General features: G+C 54.7%; 1 protein-coding gene across 6 annotated transcripts in view; it reads left to right on the forward strand.

Annotated features, from left to right (window-relative positions):
• The window catches only part of ITSN2 (intersectin 2), a 107,642-nt gene that overhangs the window by 69,377 nt on the left and 16,346 nt on the right, over positions 1-21,919 (forward strand). For 5 of the 6 annotated variants that reach the window (XM_036748825.1, XM_036748820.1, XM_036748821.1 and 2 more), the window contains 9 exons: positions 122-327; positions 2,775-2,839; positions 3,614-3,780; positions 5,336-5,381; positions 5,467-5,588; positions 6,311-6,407; positions 6,833-7,024; positions 18,557-18,678; positions 20,725-20,831. In XM_036748825.1, coding sequence (XP_036604720.1) covers positions 122-327; positions 2,775-2,839; positions 3,614-3,780; positions 5,336-5,381; positions 5,467-5,588; positions 6,311-6,407; positions 6,833-7,024; positions 18,557-18,678; positions 20,725-20,831 — 1,124 coding nt within the window. Of the gene's footprint in view, positions 1-121; positions 328-2,774; positions 2,840-3,613; positions 3,781-5,335; positions 5,382-5,466; positions 5,589-6,310; positions 6,408-6,832; positions 7,025-8,887; positions 11,369-18,556; positions 18,679-20,724; positions 20,832-21,919 lie in introns of those variants that run through there. The other variant, XM_036748824.1, reaches the window with a different exon arrangement.

A 21,919-nucleotide genomic window follows, 5' to 3' on the forward strand; every position in this document is an offset into this window, starting at 1 on the left:
AGACCCCTCATGCCCCCGCTGCTCCACCTGGCTGGGAGTGCCTCCCCTTCACTGGCCACTGGCATTGGACCTGGAGGTCACCACTGTGCAGCTAGGAGACCCTTGGATTTGCTTTCCCTAGGGACAGACAGTAGAGAACCTAAAGGCCCAGGCCCTCTGCTCTTGGACGGCCAAGAAAGAGAATCACCTGAATTTCTCCAAGCATGACATCATCACAGTTCTGGAGCAGCAGGAAAACTGGTGGTTTGGGACGGTGCATGGAGGCAGGGGGTGGTTCCCCAAGTCCTATGTCAAGATCATCGCAGGGCCGGAAACTAGGAAGGAAGAGTGAGTATCATCCACTTCCAGGCCAAGAGGAGCCCTGCCTGCCCCTTCTTGGGACCCCACTCCAAGCCCGGCAGAAGTGTCTGCCTCCGAGGAGGGGCTGCCCCTTGTTCTGAGATGGCTTCTGGGGCTCTGCTTCTCAGAGTTCCCTTGCGGCCTCCCCCCGGGCTTGTCAGACCCTGGCCTTGCTCTCCACCCAGACTGGGATGGAGACTGGAACAGACTCTTCCACATTTAATAGTAATAATAGTGATGGCTTGTGTGATCTAGTACTTCAGGATTCATCTCCATTCATTCTCCTAGGCAGGCAGCTCCCTGGAGCTAGGAGTGATCCACATTTTATAGACAAGTAAACTGAAGGAGGTCACACAGCTAGCTAGTGCCTGAGGCTGGATTTAAACCCAGGGCTTTCTGACTTCACCATGCGGCCTTCCCTGCCATCACTCCTCTTACTGAGCTGACTTTAGAAACAGGCTGAAGAGCCGTTTGTCCTGAGGAATGGGGGCGAGAGAGGATGGAAGCGTGTAGGAAGAATAGGGAATGCGGAGGGAAGGATGGAAGCCATCCCCTGAGATCAGTGGAGGACAGCCCATGGGTTGGGGGTGCAGCTTGGGACAGAGCCTGTGGGCTGTTATCCAGGTTTGACCTGGAGCACAGGACACAGGAAGGAGAGGCATGGGAGACAGTGATACGATGAACATTTATGTAGCACCGACGGTGTGCCAGGTACACCAGTTATTATTTCACTGGATCCTTACAACCACCCCAGAGCGAGAGTCTGTTAGGATCCCTGTTTTATAGGTGAGGACTCAGGCAGACAGAGGTTCAAGGTCATCCAACTAGGAGTGTCTTAGGGCAGATTGGAACTCAGGACTCTTGTGTCCTTTGGCACCCCTAGGAGATGTCTGTTCCCTGGACGTGTCAGTTGGGACTAGGTGGTCACGTACCTTGGGTTTAAAGGAATCACAGACTTGTGCCCCTGGCAGTCAGTGCGGTGCCTGGCACACAGGAGGTGTTCACTCAGTGTTGATTGACATTTATGGAGTGCTAACTGGGGACCAGGTACAGTGAGCTGGGGACCCATGTTGGCTGTGGGAAGCTCAGAGCAGGGTTTCTGTGGAGGAGCAGTGGCCGTAATCAGAGCGGTGAAGGAACCACGGCCACAGATAATGAGAGTCTGAGGGTGGCAGGAAGCACATGGGCTAGAGAGACAGTGGCTCAGCGGCAGTCACGAAACAAGGTCAGGGACAAGTTCCCATGTGCACCAGGCCCAGGAGCCTGAAGACTTGGCCTTGTAGTAGGGATCTTCTTAGGACAGTTGAAGACAGAGGAAGCTGGGGGCCAGATGAGACTACTGACAGACAGACTGGGACCAAGATGGGTAGTCAGACAGACCCCATGAAAACAAAGGAATGAATGAACCAATGAAAGAAAGAATGAATGCATAAACAAGGGAATGAATGAATGAACAAACAAGTAAACAAATGAACTGCCAAGTGACTGAATGGATGAGCAAATGAATGAGTGAATGAATGAATGAGTGAACAAGTGAATGAACTGACTGGACAAATGAATGAGTGAATGAATGAATGAGTGAGTGAATTACCACAGGAATGACTGAGCGAATAAATGAATGAAAGAGTGAATAAATGAATGAATTAAGCAAATGAAAGAATGCAGCAAATGAAAGAATGAATAAATGAGGAGATGAAGGAACAAGTGAATAAATAAATGAATAGGTAAACAAATGATTTGAGTGAATGAAGAAACAGATAAATGAATGAGTGAATAACTGAAAGAATGAACAAACAAATGAGTGAGTGAATAAATAACTGAATGAATGAATGAACAGACAAATGGGAAAGAGCCCTTATGAAGCGCTTGCTGTGTGCCCAGCCCTGGGTGGAGAAGTGAGAACAGGAGAGTGGCTCCATGCTGGGTGGGAGGTGCTCGCTCCCTGATGAAGTGAGATGAAAATCCGGGAGGGAGGGTGGAAGGGCAGACAGCAGATTGACAAGGCAGACAACAGTTTCCTCTCTTTATGAATGATATGCCCTCTTGATCAGGGCTGTTTGTGTATCAAACCCCAAAGTGACAGAAGGTTTCAGTTATAGGAATACTGGTGAACATTTATGTGATGCCTCCTGCGTACAAGCACTGTGCTTGAGCTCGCTGGACCCATTTGACATCTGAGGAGACTGAGGCAGGATGTGTGTGTGAGCCCTGATTGAGTTGAGGCCTGGCCTGGCATGACCTTGGGCTTCACTGCTGGCTCAGAGCTCCTGGGAGCTGGAGGGCCTGGAGTTGGTGGGCAGGAGCCCTCGGGGGAGGAGCTTCCTGGGCTCCCTCCCCAACTCAGGATGGGGCCCTTCTAGTTGGGGGCCTGAGGGAGGGAGCCCACCACCTGCACAGAGTCATTCCCCCACCCCTCCTCTCATTTTCGCCTGCAGACCAGAAGCTGTCTATGCCAGCATCAACCGGAAGCCAAGCAGCACGGGCCCAGCGCTGGGAGAAGGTGAGGGTTTGGCTCTGGAGCTGCTCCTCTGGCCAGGAAGATGCCTCAATGCTTGCTCCAGGAGCCGTGCTAGGCAGGGGGTCGGGGGGTGCCTCACAATTGTCAATCAATCATTACCCCTCTGGGATTTATGAAATACCTACTGCACATGAAGTTGTATGTGTGTGCCCACATGCATACACGTACAGGTATTGCATACAGAGCGGTTTGGGATGGGGTAGGGCATATGAGCAGGTGTTGGTAGCCAGAGGACAGACCAGGAAAGGAGGAGGCCAAGACACCAAGGGTGGGATGGCATGGGGCAAAGGCACTGAGGTGGGAGATGAGCCAAGAGAAAGCCATTTGGTCTGGAATGTCCAGAGAGGCCGAAAAGCCAGGTTTGGAACTAGAAGAACTTGTGTCCTGGAGCAGGGTTAGGGTCATGAACCCCTTTGCCAGCATTCATTACATGTCTAAATAGAGGGCAGCCAGGGTGCCCTGACTCCTGATCCTGCCTTGGTTTCCTCACCTGTAAAATGGGACCATAGTAGCACCATTATGATGATGTTTGAACGACATGGTGCCTTGCACTGAGTAGGTGCAGGATAACCACTGTTATTACTGTTGCATCTCCTAGGCCAAGAGCTCCTGGTGCAGATTCATGGGGGCGGGCCGGGCTGGACGGAGGGAGATGCCGTGGCCACGAGGGGGACCAGACTGAGCCATGTAGTGGGCAGTAGGGCCTCCCCCTTGGCACTGGCCTTGCTCCCAGGAGCTTCCTTTCCTTCCTGGCAGAATATGTGGCCCTCTACTCTTATTCAAGCTCAGAGCCTGGAGACCTGACCTTCACCGAGGGTGAGGAGATACTGGTCACCCGGAAGGATGGGGAGTGGTGGACGGGGACCATCGACAACCGAACTGGCATCTTCCCGTCCAATTATGTTCGAGTGAAGGAAGCTGAGGTAGAGACATGCAGGAGGCCTTGGGGGAAGGGGGGAAGCCAAGCACAGAGGCAGAGTGTGGTCTGGTTTGGCCGGGCTGCTGGGCAGAGCACCCATTCAGCCGTCTGGGCCCTGAGGGGCACCTGTGATGTGTCAGAGTTAACTGTCATTAGCTATTATGATCAATCAGACCTCCTGTGTGCCAGGCCCTGCCCTCAGGGAGCTTCCATGACCGACGAGTTGTAGGGTCCATATGTGGGGACATAGTAGGAGAGTCCCAGGTTGCCCCAGCGAGGTTCTGGCCATCTGGTCCAGAGGGAGAGAGCCAGGGGAGGGGGTATTCCACTGGGTCCTCTTGCCAGCCATCTTCACAGCCCCACAAAGGGAAGGCAGGAAGAGGTGACCCGCCTGGCCAACAACCAGTAAGCACATGTCCCAGTGAGAGGGTCCGAGGATGGGCTCACACCTTGGCCACTGCAGTCCTCAAGTGGGCTGGGTACTTCACAGTGTGATAGTTATTCCTCATGTGTCCTTGGCTTTGCACCTTCTTGTTAGGTTAGGAATCTGTGAAGCACCTACTGTGTGTTTTGTCAGATAGTGTCAGCCAAAGGGGACAGGGTCCTCTTTGTTCCTCTTTTGTACAGTGGTAAAGCACAGACAGACAGACAGGCTGACAGCTGGCCCCAGCACTCTGCTGAGACACCCCCTAGCCAAAAACCTGACATGGCAAATAAAGGACCAGATGGATCACTCGTGGCCCAAGGCCTGGGATCCTGGCTGGATCCTGGGTAGTGCCCTAGGCCATATTATCATAGCGATGGCAAGGAGGTCTCATTCCCAGAGCCGGCTAGCTGTCATCCGCAGCAATCTGGGCTGAGCTCGTCACCTTCCCTGTTGCCTAGGAGACCAGGGGAAGGCAAACTGTAGAGAGTTAGCGTAGGCCTGGGCCACCTTGGATATAAAACATTTCATACCATTCTGGGGGAGAAGATGGAAAGAGGCGGGTGCAATGATAGTCCCAGAAGTAGATCTGGAGCTGGCAGAACATCCTGAGCCCAGGAGGGAGACAAGGGTGGGGGCGAGGGCAGCACCCAGGAGGCTTAGGCTGGAGGGTGGTGGGAGGACCTGGCGGTGCCCAGGAGGGAGACAAGGGTGGGGGCGAGGGCAGCACCCAGGAGGCTTAGGCTGGAGGGTGGTGGGAGGACCTGGCGGTGCCCAGGAGGGAGACGAGGGCAGGGCGAGAACAGTGCCCAGGAGGCTTAGGCTGGAGGGCGATGGGAGGACCTGGCGGTGCCCAGGAGGGAGATGAGGGCAGGGTGAGGACCACGCAGGAGGCCATCATCAGGACACTCAGTGCTCTCTGCTGGGGGTGGGCCCCCAGGGCCTCAGGAAGGGACGAGTGAAGCTGTAGGTCCAGCCAGGAGGGCTTTGGGAGAAGTGAGGCTGGGGCAGAAGAAGCCCAGGAACTGGAAGCAGCACAGCCCTGGGGCCAATGATCCGCCTTCACTGGCTAGAAAAGACAGTGAGTGAGGCTGGTCGGGCATCAGTGGACGGAAGATCTGCCTTTCCTTTCCAGGCTCTGGGCAGCGCCGGCCGAACTGGGGCCCTGAACAAAAAGCCAGGTAAGTGGGGATTGGCAGGGGCCACAGAGGGGCAGTAGTGCCCGGCCTGGCCCTGGGGACACCCTCTTTCCCTTTGTCTTTGCAGAGATTGCCCAGGTCACTTCCACCTATGCGGCTTCTGGGGCGGAGCAGCTCAGCCTCTCACCTGGGCAGCTGATCCTGATTCTGAAGAAGAACCCCAGTGGGTGGTGGCAAGGGGAGCTGCAGGTAACCATCCCCTCCCTCTCTTCCTAGCCGTAAGGCCTGCTCCACAGGTCCCACCTGCCTCACTGGCACTGCCAGGGGGAGTAGACAGGTTTAGGGTTGGGCCGGGCTCATCCCAGGAAAGCTGGTGCAGCAGGTACAGTGTCTGTTTCCTCACCCTCTGCCCTGGGGTGAAGCTGGGAGGAGCCAAGGATGCCCAGAGTGTTGGCTGCGGGCTGGCCCCTGCCTCGGGCTTCAACATTAGAAGGGCCTGGCCTTCTAAGTGCCTTTGGGCACCTTGGTCCTTCCCTGACCCACACAGGCAGGCAGGCAGGAGAGCCTTGAGAATCAACCACCATCCTCTCTTCTAGTTCTTCTTTGTTTAGAAAATGAACTTTATTGGGCATCAAGTGCACCATAAAAATAAACATTTCCTGCCAATGGGAGAGACCAGTGGGCAGGAGGTGGGAGGTGGGCAGGGAGAGGCAGTGGGGGAGGGACATCTGACAGGTGGGGTACAGGCGGGGCTGGCCCCCCCAGCCCCCAAGCTCTGCCAAGAAGGGAAGCGGATGCTGTCCTCCCAGTTTACCTGGTTGTGTTGAGGGAAGGGTTCCTGGCTCGACCCCATGTGATGGTCCCCTGGGGTGTGGTCTGTTGGCCAGTGACATTGCTGTGACGTCATTTTAAGGGACCTCAGGAGCCATTGGCTATGGCTTCAGGCCCCCTGACCTTGAGCCCTTTTGCAGGCCAGAGGAAAAAAACGCCAGAAAGGATGGTTCCCAGCCAGCCACGTAAAGCTCCTGGGCCCAGGAAGTGAGAGAGGGACCCCTGCCTCTCAGCCAGGTACCGTCTGGCCCCTGTCCAGGGTTCAGACCTCGGGGGAGGGGATCTCTGGGGCACCTCTGCCATTGTTGCAGACCTGGACCCTGATCCCTGTGGCTGGAGCGGTGCAAAGGGCTTCTCTGTACCTGCCCAGCACAGAGTAGGCCTACAGAGATGCTCACTGCCTTCCCTTTCCTTATGTGAGGAGATGGACAAACTGTTGTCCAAGGCATTGGTCAAAACTAGCAGCCCTGGGGTGTGGTGGGGAGAGTGCTGGACTGGGCATTTATGAAGCACCTACTGTGTGCCAGGCCCCAGAGCCAGAGCCTGCCTCCAGGGAGCTCCCAGTCTGATAGGGAGCCAGAGAGCAAACAGCTGTGGGCAGGGGTGGGCGCAGGCATCTGGGGGAGGTGCCCACGCCACCTGACTTGGTTTTCTCCCTCCAGCATGCCAGGTCATAGCGATGTATGACTATGTTGCCAACAACGAGGATGAACTGAACTTCTCCAAGGGACAGCTGATCACCGTCTTGAACAAAGATGATGCTGACTGGTGGCACGGAGAGATCGGTGGGGTGACCGGCCTCTTTCCTGCCAACTATGTGAAGATGACCACAGACTCGGACCCGAGCACGCAGTGTGAGTAATGTCCGTCCTGCGCAGGGGCCGGGGCAGGGGGTCTCTTCCAGGCTTGTGGCACATGTGCTCCCTTGGCCTCCTCACTTGACATCGTGTGTCCATCATGTGCCTAGACACAGACTTGGCCTCTGTACGGTACCCAGGGAGCAGGTACCCTCTGGCCCTTTGGCCACTTCCTGTCCCACCTCCCAGAGAACAGCAGGTTCGAGGAGTGCCTGGGTCCTGCCCAAGCCTTTCCTTGCTTCCCTGGGTGTCCCTGCGTGGCCGTTTTGGGGCCCTGGCTTGTCCTTGGGGTGTCTGGGTAGGACCTGGAATGAATAGTGTAAAAGCTTGGGCCCCAGGCAGTGACAAAGTGTTCCTCCCTCTCTGAGACTCATAGTGAGCATCTCCTGCCCTGTCCCTGATGATAGAGAGAGAGACAGAGGTGAGGGTGGAGGAGATGGAGAGAGGGAGAGGGAGAGGGAGAGAGAGAGAGAGAGAGAGAGGGAGAGGGAGAGGGAGAGGGAGAGGGAGAGGGAGAGGGAGAGGGAGAGGGAGAGAGAAAAAGACAAGAGGAGAGGGTAAAGGAGAGAAGGAGATAGGGAGAGGGAGGGGAGGGGGAGGAGAGGGTGGAGGAGAGAAGGAGGGGGCAGGGAGGCACCCATCAACAGTGGACTACTCAGTGTCCAGAAGTCCACCTGCTCTGGTCACCATACTATGATAAAGGCCTCCCATCCCAAATGGGCTTGTTTCCACTCAGATAGCAGTTGGCTCCTTGATTCTGTGAATTTAGTTTTTGTCCCATCTCTGAGCCCTGTGACTGGTCAGGCTGATGGTCCCACCTCCGTGAAACTGTGACCTGGAGAGGGAGGCCTGGCAGGGCACTGACCTTTACCAGGTGGTCTGTTTGGGAAAGCCATGGGAGGGGGTGCCTTCTTAGATCATGTTTTTAAAGGCATAAAATTAAAGTAGGTAGGATTACCAAGGAGACAGCATCCTTGGTGGGCGTGGCTGTCCCCCGAGGTTCCCAGTGCTCAGCAGCCTGTGTGTAGTTTAGCCCTGGGCTCCCCTCTCCTGGGTCTTTGGCTGGAAATTCTGCCCCCTCCCCATTCCAGATGGCTGCCAGCAGGTACCCCAAGACCCCAGGTGGGACCACCTGCTGCATGGCTCTAGCCACGCCCCTCATAAGGAGGGGGCAGCCAGGTCAACCTGAGGGGAACAGAATGAACGTAGGACAGGGTGTGTGCTGATCCTGTGGCCTTCATCCCGTCATGTCCTAAGTGTATGGAAGAGTGGACGGTCCCCTTCCTGTTTCATTTCTGTGGCTGGTCCCCAGTGAGTGTGCATCTGGGATCACCTCTGATGCCTGGCGCCTTCTATGGTGCAGATGGAGAGCTCGTCCTTGGCTTTTCCATGACTAGAATTCTCAGTTATCCACAGCATGCAAAGAACTTAATGTAAGAGAAGGATGTGTGTGATCATTGATCTAGGCAGGCAGTCGGTGAACATTTACTGAGCACCTACTGTGTGCGGGCCCTGAGGATGCAAAGAAAGAGGGTCTCTGCCTGTCTGATGGGGAGACACCACGTAAGCGTAGATGCCTGAACAGGATCAGTAGCAAGGACTCTTGATGTGGGGCACTAGCGTGAGGGGGTTCAAGAAGGCCTGGCTTCGGTGGAATATGGGATTCTAGCTGGACAGGGGAGAGGAGGCCGTGTCCTGGCAGGGACCGGAAGAGGAAGTCCAGAGGTTTGCCTAAGAGAAGTGAGTAGGGATGGGGCTCCGGCTGCCACCACCTGCACCACTCCATCGAGGGTGCTGTGTGTCTGCCCAGCGCTGCTCGAGTCTGTCGCGCTCACTTATCCCTCATTTGTTTTCTTTTAGGATGCACTCTTGTCTTCCAGCGTGAAAGTTCCTCAGAGACCCACTATCCTCCCAGTCTGGCTCTAGCGTGGAGGCCGCCGGGTAGCTGCTCTGGCCGCTCGGCTCCTCCCCCAAGAGGCCTTCACCGCGGGCGCACGTTAGCCACCGGGGGCTCTGGGCTGGGGGTTCCAACTTAAACCTCGCCGTTCTGGGTAAAGCTTTGAAGGATAGTGGGTCTTTGTGTGGCTCTCACTGCTGTTGCCGCTGCTGCTCCTCCCTTCCTGTCTGTCCCAGGAGGTCACTGACCGCTAGCCCCTTGATTCTCCCTGCCTCCCAATGCACAAAGACCCACTATCTGCCCCCTTCCCGCTTGCTCTCGTATGGGCTGTGATGGCTGTGCTTTTCCTCGAGTGTTAGTGACCAACGAATGTGCTGGCCAGGGTCTCCCTTTTCAGTGTCTGTGGTGGGCCGGGAGGAGCAGAGGAGCTTGACTGGGGGTTAGGGTGCTGGACCTGTGCCCACTCCCTTCCTTCTCTAATGCTGTCCAAGTGCCCATCTGTGGTGAGGCACCAGGGCTCTCTGTGGTGGACTTCCTGTCTTCACAGAGTGGAAAGGTGACCCGTCTGAGCTGGTGGCTGTGTGTCCAGAGGCTGTTTTTCACCCCTTGTGGCTGTCCTGAGAATGTGGCCCACAATGGCAGGGCATGTGTGCTTGGCCTTGGTAACCTTGGGTGGCCTCCGAAGTCCTTCCAGTTCTTCTGAAATTAGGGCTGTGGTATCCATCAATCTCCCGCTGGCCTTGGACACATTCCAGTCTGGGCCATCATGAGCGGCAGCTGGCTTCTAGGGTTGGCCAGTGTTACCCACAGTGATGGGATCATTTTGATCAGTGTCTTGTGATGAGTCCCTTTCTCAGGCCATCCTGGGGGCCGGTGAGTGGGGAGGAGGCGCGCGAGGTGGACGCCGTGAGAGTGCGCTGCTGAATGCACCTTAGCTCAGGTCTCTTGGTTAGCGCTGCTTGGGGGGGAAGCAGCTGTGTGTTCATGAAGGGAAGGCATCCCAAAGGTGGCTCAGTGTCCTTAGTTCAAAGTATGGTGGACTTTCTGACCATCAAAGTATTAAACTGTATCGGAAAGCCTAATAAATGATGTTTATGCAATTTTATCATGTTTACAAATGACTGTGCAATCAATCCTGTATGAATGTCAAGGTCTTATCAGGAAGAGTGTCCGTGGAATCACAGAAGTGAATTTTCTCCAAAGAAAAGTCCTCCTTGGCATCCTGACCTAGCTCCTAAGTCTTGTGCAATCATTATCGGATTGTGTTTCCACGCTGTGGATGGGACTTGAGCCGATCCTGCCGGGCAGCCCAAGTCACAATCGTGCTGTACTGGACAGTGGTCTAACCTGTGTGCACTGAGCCCAGCCAGGGGGAGTTCTCATGGAAAATGAGCACCCTCCGTTCCTTTAGAGTCTTTCCCAATGTACCTGGCACCTGGGGGAAGTGGGCATGGCCACATGGCCAGGACTAGTTGTGGGGGGAGACCTACCCAGCATCCCCAGAGGCTATCGTGAGGTGGAGGATGGGGGAGTCCTAGGGCACCCTTTCTTTCCTCCTTTCCGAACTCGTCTTTGAACCAACGCTTCCCTAGTGTTCAGACAGCGGCTCAGCTTCTGGGGATCTTGGCCATCAGGGCTGATTTGGGGGCAGAGACCAGTTGAAAACCAATAATTGAGGTTTGGGTCACTGCGAATTAACCTCAGGATTTGACAGGACTCTCGCCTCCAGGTCTTCTTGTCTTCCTGGCCATAGAATTGGCCCTCTGTAATGTTTGCTACTAAATGATTTTAGGGTGTCTTTTTATAGCAGAATCTTGTGACTTCTCCATGGGTAAACATGGAGTGTGAAGAATGAATGATCTGTGCTGTAGAGAAAGCTCCTAGCTGTCCTGAGAGTCAGGGTGAGGCCCTTTCTTCTGGGCAAGGCCTCACCCTCCAGGTGTGGCCTCAGGGCTGCAGCTGGCGCCAGGGACAGGCCAGTGGGGGCATCTTCTGTCCTCTCTGCTGGAGCTTTACCTTAACAATGATGCTCAGCCCTGGCTGGATGGCCTGGACTCGCTGCTGAATTCAGTTAGTTTGAAGGAAATGTGTGGGAGCCTGGGAGGAGCTGCAGGGGGGCTCAAAGCTCTGTTTGCCAAATTATTGAAAACTGGTTTTTACCAAGTTTTAAATACTTGTAAATAGGAAACTTTAACAGAAAATCCAGATGCTCCGCCCTGTTGGGGGGAACCTTAAGGAATGCTGCTCTCACTGCTGTGATGTCATACATTATTGAATTGTCGCCAAGCACTGTTGGGCGCCGTCAGTCAGGCTGGCATCTTGTTGGGGGGCATTGCACAAATTCTGGGCATGCTTGGGCATGAGGCCATTTGTTTTCTTTGGATTTTTCCTAACTGTCAAATAACTATGCAAGTGTGTTTATTAAAGGGACACAAACCAGCTGATTTGTGTGTGTGTTTCTTTGGCAGCATCCTTGAGAGAGAATTCCTTGGTCCAGGATTTAGCCCTACAGAAAACCCTAGCCCATTGGGCTTTCCAGCCTCTCCCCACTAAGGATAAACAATAACAGATCTTTGTTGTCTGTTGCCAGAAATTTGTTTGAGGTGATGAGGCTGGGGATCATGTCATCTCCAACCCTAATCTGTGTCGTTTGCCTTTGGTAGTTCATCAGAGGCATGAGAACATAACCCAGGGTGGGGATGAACTGTATCTATGCTCCCTTCAGAAAGGCCGTGAAGGCCCATGCATGGGGCCCAGGATAGGCAGAGGGAGGCCCTTGGAAGGACCACCCCCAGCTCCTATGATGATGATGATGCCCAAACCATGTTCTGGGAACCCTGGTGTCCTTGAGAAATGTTAGGGCTGGCGACAAAGTGTGGGTGTGTCAGACTGCTAATGGCCAGCAGCACAAAGGTGGGGGTCCTGTCCTCAGTTTTGTTTTTCCACTTTGTCTTCTCAGCAGCCCTTGGAGCAACACTCCCGGCTTGGGTTGGACAGGTTCTGTCAAGGGCTTGAGCATCATAAGATCCAACAAGTTTGAAAAATGCTGCTTCTGAGGCAGACAGAAGCCAGTGGCCTGCTCCTCCTCTGAGAGCCCAGCTTGTAGCCCACCTCTCCCCTGCAGAACACCGCCCCCCCATGAGTGAACAGTGGAAGCCAGCAGTCAGATTCCAGATCCCATGGATAGTATAGACGCAGTGGCTTCCGGGCATCTTCTCCTTTACACTTGACTCCTCAGGGCCTGTGGCCTGGACTCTGCCTATGGCCTCCTTATTGCTGTCTGTCTCAAGGCTCTGCACCAAGCTGCCAAATGATGCCTTCCTAACGCATGGGTCTGACCAGCTTAGGAAGCATCAGCAGGCCCCTCTTTCTTCAAGTATAAAACACCAACTCCTGTGGGATGTGGAAGGGCCTTCCCAAGCTCCCCCTTGAGTCTGGTTTCACAGTCTCCCTCACCTACTCTGCTGGCTTGCTTTTCCCCTCATATAATCTCCTGCCCCGACACTTATCTGATCTGCCCCCCAGCCTGGAATGCTGTGCCTCTCCACTTCCGCCCTTCTCTTTAAGGCTCTGCCCTCATACTTCCTCCCACCCAAGAACCTTCCTGATGCTCTCAGGGAATGCTTGCCCCGCACCCTCAATAGCTTTGTGTTTTCTCTTTATTGGTCTGCCTTTTATCCCCAGTACCTAGCACAGAGCCAGGAAGGGAGCAGTCTCTTCCTGATGTGTTCAGAAAATCCAGCTGGCTCAGGGGATCTTCACCTTTTCTATGTCCCAATAAAGTGCATAGGATTACAAAGGAAACCACCCATACTGAAATAGTTCTCAGAATGTTTTGTAGAGATGAGCTCTCAGACCTGCAAGGGTCTTGACCTAGATGAATGGATGGTTAGCCTGGTCTTAGACTCACCTGTCATGACTTAAAAGAGAGACACCTAAAGTAGCAGGTGCTCATCCTCACCAGCTTCACACTCACCCTGGGACTCCTCTCTCATCTCCTCTTGAGCCTTTCACAGTGATCTCTCCCTCCCCAAGGGGCATTTGCCTCAGTTTCTTCTCCAGGGCACATTTTTGAGCCGTTGCTCTTTTCTCCATCCTTTACCTGGGAGGTCCTCCATGAATCTGCTGAATTCACCTCCAGCCATACCACAGTCCTGCCCCACCCCTGCCTCTGCTCTGGAAGTACTTCTGTACTGTCCATGGAAAGCCCACACAGATCCTGGGCCTCTGAGTGGATCCATCACACACTGTGTGGCCATGGGCTTTCTCTCAGCTGTGAGGTCTGGTGGTTTAGGGAGCTGGTGAGCAAGGGCCTGGCCCTCTGGTTTTAGTTTCTGTGGCATCACTTAGAAAGGGATAGTAGCTTTAGTAGTTCCCATGAGCATCTCATATCACAGAGTGTAGGAGAAGGCAAGGTAAAGGGGATAGACGCAGCAGGAGTCCTCAGACATCAGTGAGCCCCTGCAAAGACCAAAAGAGGGCCAGACTCTTGGCCCCAGGCAACAGTAACCACTGGCTGACTGTCTTGTGCAGAGGGGAAAAGCAAGGGAGATTGGTGGAGAACTTGAGCAGCCCATCAGAGGGGCAGCAGGGATCCCTCAGGATTGATGGAGTTGGGGGAGTGATGCAGCCAGATCTGCTCTTCAGGAATATCTCTTGGATACCTTAGAGGTGTCACTGAGACTTGGTGAATGAGACTCTGGCCAAGGAGCTGGACCAGATGGCGCTGTCCATTCAAGTCTTGTAATCATGTAAGGAATTCCAGGAGCCAGAAAGATCAGGGAGGCAGAATCCACAGAAGGGACTACAGGGAGTGGAGGGCAGGGGAGCTGGTCAGGAGCGGGTTTGAGCAGCAGACCTTGACTGGAGTGTGCTTTCTCTGGCTCTGTCTCTGTCGCTCTTTGTCCCTCTGTCTCTTACTCTCTCTCTGTCTCTCTGTCACTGCCTCTGTCTTTCTCTATCACTGCCCCTTGCTGTCTGTCTTCCCTCTCCTCTCCCTCTCCTTCCTCTCCCCGCCCACCCCCTGCCCTGCTTTCTCTCTGCCAATAACAGAGCAGGTGGTTGCTTATTGTCTTGGCTTCAGGATCATCTCATCCTTTAAAAGGTGGAGAAACTAATGAAGACCAACTCCCATGTTTGTCACTGGCCCAGAGGTTGGCCCATAGAAGCGAGATAAGGGTGGACAGCTCTGTGTTCTTTCTTTAGTCATTCCTAACTGTTCTCTCTGCCCAGTACAGCAGCCCTAACCTGCCCCAGGCCCCTGCTAAAGGTGTGACCCTGGGCAAGTCCCTTAAACCTCCCCAGGCCTCTGTTTTCTCGCCTATAAAATGGGGATCTTTTTGGCATGAAAAGGAGGCAGAGAATTCCGGTTCCAACCAAGCTTATGATCCTTTTGAGTGGGGCCCAACTGGTGGGCCAGGGCCATGTCATAGCTGGCCCTTAGCAGAGCGTGACATTACACATTGTACACATTGACTCATGTCCTTGTAAGCAGGATTTTTTTTTTTTTTTGGTGAGGCAGTCGGGGTTAAGTGACTTGCCCAGGATCACATAGCTAGTATGTGTCAAGTGTCCGAGTCCAGATTTGAACTTGGGTTCTCTTGACTCCAGGGTTGGTACTCTATCACCTAGCTGCCCCACTGTAAGCAGGATTCCAGTTCAAGGCATGTGAAACAGACAGGGGCTCCTTCTGAGTACCAGCAGCTCTGTCCCTAACCTGTCCTGTTCAAAGTTGTTCCAAATCAAGGCTTCATTGAGGCTTGGGGGCAGTGGGAAGGGGTGGGGAGGATAGAAGGGGAGAGAGAGAGGAGGAGGGAGGGGGAAAGAGGGGGAGAGGAAGGTGGAGAGAGAAGGGGGGGAAGAGAAAGGGGAGAGGGGGAGAGAAGAAAGGAGGGAGGGAGAGAGAGGAGGGAGACAGTGAGAGCCTGCCTTTCAGTGAGGAAGGCCTGCGAAATTCAAGCTCCTTCTGAGCCATCCTGGCTGTGTGGGCCTGGCCTTCAGAACCCCTGGGAGCAGCCAGTCAGCTTTGGGAAAGAGAATTCCCCCTTTCCCCCCCACGAAGTCGCCGGTCCAGCCTGGCCAGGGCTCTTGGGACAATGGAGTTTATCTTGGTAGATGTTAAGAAGAAGGTGGAACAATGGCATGGATCACCCAAGAGAAAGGGCCAAAACCAAGCCCATGGAAGTGAGTGAAACTCTTCCTGAAGTCACTGTGGGGCCCTGGCCATCCTCAAGTCTGAGCCTGAGGGAGGGGTTTGTCACCTTGTGTCCTCTGCCTTAGCTGGACCCCACCATAGGATGTCCCTCTGGGGGTGCCACACTTTGAGACAGTAACTAGAAGGGGAAGGATCTGAAAGTGCCATGGGTACAATGTTGGGAGTGTGGAGGGTATTTAACTTTGAAGGGGGAAGGCTCAGTTGGAGAACAGGGAGGGACCAGCCGAGCCAAACCTTGGGGAAGACCTGTATAGACAAGGCTAGCCCTGAATGAAGATCAGGACTAAGGAGGGCTCAGACTGGAAGGGAGAGCACCACCGTGGGGAGCCTGTCATGAAAAGCCAGGGAGGGACCACACAGAGCCCAGGGACGAGTTGAGAGGCGGAGGCCTCAGGGAATGCTTTGCATGGGACCTGCTAAAAAGAGATCCTCATGGTCCTTGCTGAGCAGTCTCAGTCATGTGGTAGGGATGGGACCCAGATTTCTGGAGGCTGAAAAACAAATGGGGAGTGAGAAAGTAGAGTGAGTGGTAGAGAGAGCTTGGGGGAGTCTGGCTATGAAAGGGAAGAGACAGAGAATGATTCTGTAAAGATTTGGGGAGAAGAGGGGGAAATGGGCTTACTGATGCCTTGCGGGTGGAGCTGTGAGCTAGTACCCACATCCAGTAAAGCAGCTGGGAACAATGCAGGCCAAGGGCCTGAAGTCCCTCATGTTCTGGCGTGGACACTGAAACTCCAGGAGCAGCCGGCCCTTTGGGTGGGTGGTCACCAAGAACTGGGGGCTGAGTATCTGCTCATCCCCTGAACCATGAAGCCAGGAGCGTGATGAGGACCTGGCGAGGTTTACATGGCCTGATGCTGAGTGAACCCTTCCGAGCAGTGATGAGGAAAGAACCACCACCACCAGCCATCCAGCATGGGTATCAGACCTGTCAACGCCCTTGGCCTCAGAGGGGGATGCAGACCACATGGGCAAACCTGGTGTAGCTTCTCAGATTGTTCTGGGGTTTTGGTTGGTGGGTTTTTTTTTCTGATGTGTTGACCAATTTGGTGGAATTTTTGTTTGCTTTTTCTTAAAAAAAAATTAATTCCTGTCATAAGGGAGGGCTCTTTGGGAGACAATAGGAGAGGGATCTGTTTGAAGGCAGCAGGACACAGAGCAGTAGAGACCCAGAATTAGTTTGAGGAGAGGGGATGTTCCAAGGAACAGGGCCTAGAGAAGAAGCCTTTCATTCCTCCTCAGGCTTCTCTCTGCCCCTGCTTCTCCCCTCCCTACTAATCTCCCATCACTCAGGCCCCTTCTGCCTCTATCTCTTCCTTTAAGCGTGTCTCCCGTGAAGAGGTGCCTCTTCTCCTCGCCAAGAGATACCATCCCCTCCCCTCCTTTCCAGCAGACTGCCCCCACACTCCCCCCCCATCTCTCTCTGTCTCCCTCCCTCTTTCCCTCTCTTCCTCCTTCCTTCCCCACCCTTTCCCCACTTCTGTCTCTGTTGTCTGTGTCTCCTTTTCTCAGCTAAACTACTACAACCAATGCCTCCACTTCCTTTCTTCTAAACCCTCTTCAATCTGACTTCCAATTTCATTACTCAAAGGCAACCAAAGTCACAAGCGATTCCTTGATTGTCCAATCCAATGGCCTTTCCTCAGTCCTCATCCTGCTTGACATCTCCAGCCTCTGCCACCACAGATCTCCTAGATTCTCTTTGCTCCCTCCCAGTCCTCCAGTCTGGCAGATAGTTCCAGATCATGCCCTCAAGGTCCTGTCCTGTCCAAGCTCTTGTCTTCTCCTCTACCCTACTTCACTTGGGGATCTTGTCAACTCCCATGGATTTAATTCTCATCTTATGCTGATGATTGTCTAATCCTGCCCCAGTCTCTCAGCTAACCTCCAAACTGCCTTTCAGACATCTCATACTGGATGTCCATTAGACATCATAAGCTCAACATGTCCAAAACAGAACTCATTCTCTTTCCCCCAAACTCTCCCTCACCTTACCTTCCCTGTTACTGTAGAAGGCAACACCATCCTTACCCCAGTCCCTAAGGCTCCCAATCTAAACACCAAACTGGACTCCTCCCTCTCACCCCCCCCCATATGGTGGGATAGCCTGTCAGTTTCCTCTGTGCAGCATCTCTCCAATACAGCCCCCTTCTCTTCTGTGCCCCTGCCCCCACCCTGGTGCAGACCCTCATCACCTCATGCCTGGACTATTGCAATAGCTGCTGGGGGCGTCTGCCTACCTCCAGTCCTCCCCACTCCCATCCATCCTCCACTCAGCCCAGACTTGACCATGCCAGACACTCTCCTTTCCCCCACTCAGTAAACTCCCTGTGGCCTCCAGGGTCAAACACAGAGCACTCTGGTTTTCAAAGTTCTTCATAACCTGCCCTGTCCTACCTTTCCAGGCTTCTTACACCTTACATCCCCCACCATATATTCTTGGACCCCATGATCCCAGCCTCCTGGCTGTCTCATGAACAAGACCCTCTGTCTCTAGGCTCTGGGCATTTTCTCTGGCCATCCCCCAGGTCTGAAACATTTTCCCTCCTCTGCTCCAACTACTGACTTCCCTGGCTTTGTTTAAGGCTCCCAGCTAAAATGCCATCTCCTCCAGGAAGCCTTCTTTGCTCCCTCCCCTGTTTCTATCTTGTCTGTACAAGTGTGTTCACATGTTATCTTCCCTCTCAGATGTGGGCTCCTGGAGAATAGGGACAGTTTGCCTTTCTTTGTATCTCGGGCACTTGGCACATAGTAGGTGCTTAACAAATGCTTATTGAGTGGGTGCGGCAGTAGGTCTGTGAAAAGTCATTTGAGAAGAGCGAACACACCAGCAGCTATGGTGGGTCAGGGAAGTTTTGCCAGGGGATCGCCTGATCTGATCCGGGAAGGAAGGCTAGGCTTGGGGAGGATTGGGGTTCCAGGTCTGGGGGACAGCCTGCTGAAATGCCTGGAGTTCTGGGCACAGCTGTCCAGCAGGCCAGCCTGGTTGGGACATGGCCCCCCAGAAGGGAAGTGATGTGTGGAGCAAGGCAGGGACATAGGTGGACAAAGGTTCCCATGCGAGGCCCAGCTGTTCTGACTTTGTCCTGGCTGCTGCAGAGCCACTGCAGAGTTCTGACCAGGGGACGGATGTGGTCAGTTAGATCCTCGCCTCCAGGTTATCTTGCCAGCCGTGCAGAAGAGAATACTAACACTCATTGGGCAGATGGGTTACAGTGGGGTAGGGTTGTGTTGGCTCAGCCAAGGGGAGATCAGAACAAGGTGGTGGCTGAGTGAGTGTCTGGACAGGGAGGGCTGGCGGGGACCTGGGGGGATCGCAGCTTCCCTCTATGCCATGACCTTCTACTACAGGGAAGTCTGGGAATGGCTGGGCCTCACATTGCTATTGGACCTGACTGTGTGTGTGCTCTTTGCGTAGGGTGTGCTGATCTCCAAAGCCTAGACACCATGGCCCCGATGGAGAGGAAGCGGCAGGGTTACATCCACGAGTTGATCCGCACGGAGGAGAGGTACATGGATGATCTGCAGCTGGTCACCGAGGTGAGGCCTGAAGGGGAAGGAGGCTGGTCAGCTGGGGGGAGGGGTGAGCCATTGGTGGTCAGCTGTTGGGGCGGGTCATTGGCGGTCAGCTGGGCATGAAGGAGAGGTACATGGATGACCTGCAACTAGTCACTGAGGTGAGGCCCAAAGGGGAAGGAGGCCGGTCAATGGGGAGGAGCCAGCCTTAGCCCTCAGGGAGCTCACCTCCAGGCCAAACTTGGCCCCACTGCCCAAATGTAAAGCCCAGAAAACTTGTCTAGCAGCTTCTCTTCACCCTCCCAAGGCATGGATCCCATTCTGAGGCTCCTGACCCCAGGGCTCCCAGGCCTAGGGGGGCAACCAGACCCCTCGGCATCCCGCCGAGAAGGTGAGGGGGGAGGGAGAAAGAAGTGGGGCAGAGAAGGAAGAACAATGAGAAGGCAAGTGCCTGCTGCTGCTGCTGCCTTGAAGGCCCCCAGCCCCAAGTGAGCCAGTGCAGGAAGAACCACAGTGGTGGGGCAGGGGAGGAAAGAGCAGAAAACTTGGGATGGATCGTTGTTAGGTCCAAAGAAGCCTTCGGAGAGCCTGGGTTTGAATTTCCCCTTCCCTGGTGCTGACTGCCCCCTCAGTTCTGTCCGTGGTAAAATGAGGAGCTTGTTCAAATCCAGGAGGTGGCAGAGGGAGCCTGCGGGTTGCCCGGATGCCTGCCTTCCTCCAGCCTCCTGCCGCTGGGATCTGGGGCTGGGCCAGGCTGGATGGGCCTCATCTCTTTGGCATGTGAGGCCACAGCTCTGATCGTCCCGGGCCTGGACACCCTCCCCCCCACCCCACCTGCCCTCAGACAGTGTTCATCCTACAGGAGCATTTAAGTAGGGACCAAATCTGTGAATACATAGAGGAAGACCAGAATCACTTCCATTTGGCCAGTGCTGGGAACTGGAAGGGTTGGATGCATGGGCCATGTCAGAGGTAGCCTTGAAGGAAGCCCACTCCCCCGTGTTTCCTCCTTAGTCCCTGGATTCCCTCCAGGAGAATGGCTTTGCACCCCACCCCCCACCCCTCCTCTCTGCTTGTGGTCTCAACCTTGCTGACCTTGGCAGGTGGACCTTGGAGGCTATGAGCTTTCTTGGCTGTGCCTCCCATGAATGCCCAGGTGTGGCAGCCTTTGCAAAGCCCCCTCCCTCCCTCTCCTTGTCTCATCTGGCCCAGGCTGTGTTGCTAAGTCGTGAGCTCTAACCCATCTCTGGGGGCGTGCCTCATTGTCCTTGGGGCTGTGAGCAGGCAGGCCCACCTGCACTCCCTCTGACCGCTCCCCTCCTGGCTGTTCTCCTTGACCAAGGGCCACATTTCCCCATCTTTGGGAGGGCAGAGAGGCCCTCCCCCACCCCCACTTGGGGCATCACTCTTGGGGAGAGCAGCCACTCTCTGGGAAGGGGGGAAAAGCGAGGAGTCAGCTTCCCTGCCCTGGTCCCCTGGATGCCCATGTCATGGGGTCACTGCCTCTTATTACCACCTGTGTATCCCTCACAGCTACATTCAGCAGAGGGGCTCTCCTTCCCCATTATCCAGCTAGGTCTGCTAGGTGTCACACCCACTTCCTCATCTATAACATGGAAAGGATAGGGATCTGACAAGATAGGCCCTGAGCCTGGCACCCAGTAGGTGCTTAACAAATGCTTGTTTCTTTTCCTTCCTCATGGAGCGCAGCGTGACCCTGTTTGTGTTGGGTGGTCCTGAGGCCAGCCTCTCTTTGTAGTTCAGGAAAGCAATAATGTGAAACAGCACTAGGCTTGACTTGGCATCAGGAAGACCTGGGTTCAAATCCTGCCTCCGACACCTATTCCTTGGTTGATGCTGGGCAAGGAACCCCAGCTTCCTTCTCTGTACGATGAAGACGTTGGGCCAGTGACCTTTGGACTCTCCACCTCTGTCCCCGCCCTGTCCTGCCTGTGGTGGGGTTTGCCAGTGGCAGGTGTGGCTCTGTATCCAGGGCCAGAGTGGGGACCAGGCTGGATGCCAGCCAGAGCCTGCTTGGGCCAACAGTCTTCTTGCTGTCGGGGAGTTTAGGTCTTCCAGAAGCGCATGGCTGAGTCAGGCCGTCTGAGCGAAGGAGAAATGGCCTTGATCTTCGTGAACTGGAAGGAGATCATTATGTCCAACACAAAACTCCTCAAGTGAGTGAACCTGGTCCCCTACCCAGCCCCCACTGCCTTCTGAGGGTCTCCTCAGCCCTGCTCCCAGTGCCCTCAGAGGGTCCCCCAGCCCCACCCCCACTGCCCTCAGAGGGTCCCCCAGCCCCACCTTTACTGCTGTCTGGGGTCCACCTTCCATGTATCCCCGAACACCTCGGCGAGGACCTGCCATGTGCAGCCTGAGGTGGGGAGTCTGAAAACATTGGACAAGGGCTGCAAAGTCAGAGGATGAATTGTCGTGTGTGTGTGTGTGTGTGTGTGTGTGTGTGTGTGTGTGTGTGTGTGTGTGTGTGAGATGTCACTCCAAGCTTGACCCAATGCCTTGACCTTGTTTGACCATGAGGCTGCCCAGCAGGGGGCACCACCCTGGGCCCTGGATCCCTCCCCATCTCACTATCTGTCCTCCAGACTGGCCGTCCCCACCATGACAGGCCCAGCCAGCTTCTTGTGTCCTTGTCACTTTGTTGTCCTCATTGTGTCTGTCGGGCCTGCCTTGCAGTCTTGGACTGAAAGTGATGAAGTCTATACACCAGACTTGGATCTCTGTGCTCTCGGGCAAGTCCCTGGACCTCCCAGGACCCTCATAGTGGGACTGCCCTGTGTCCTTGGCCACACAAAAGGTGGCCTCGGTATCTTGGTGTGAGTGGGGCTTTTCTGTCCCTCACTCCCTGGGGGCAGGTCACAGGGGCACAGGGGTTGCAGCCAGGCAGACAAGCCTGTTGGTGGGAGGGCCCCTGCATTGACAGTTTGGAGCACCTGGCTGTGGTTCTTGATGTTTTGGGCGCGGCCAGGACCTTGTGTGTCTCCTTTGTCCACCTTAAGCCAGGATGTGTGGTCTCGAGCTTTCCTGGGAAAACTTTGAGCTCCTTCATCCCACGAGAGAACCCAAGTCTTCCCCCATCCCCTTCTGGTGCCCATTGGCAGGCTCCCGTTATCCCAGTGGATCAAGTGTCCACAGACCTTCCTTCCATGGTCATGACTGCATGTAGTACTTGCCAAGAGGCGTGGTCCAGGTTTTAGCCTGGCCCTCATATGGCTTGGGCAGTGGCCCAGGGCATTGATGTTGGGAT

The sequence above is a fragment of the Trichosurus vulpecula genome, chromosome 3 (assembly GCF_011100635.1).
Source record: "Trichosurus vulpecula isolate mTriVul1 chromosome 3, mTriVul1.pri, whole genome shotgun sequence".
Taxonomy (NCBI): Eukaryota; Metazoa; Chordata; class Mammalia; order Diprotodontia; family Phalangeridae; genus Trichosurus; species Trichosurus vulpecula.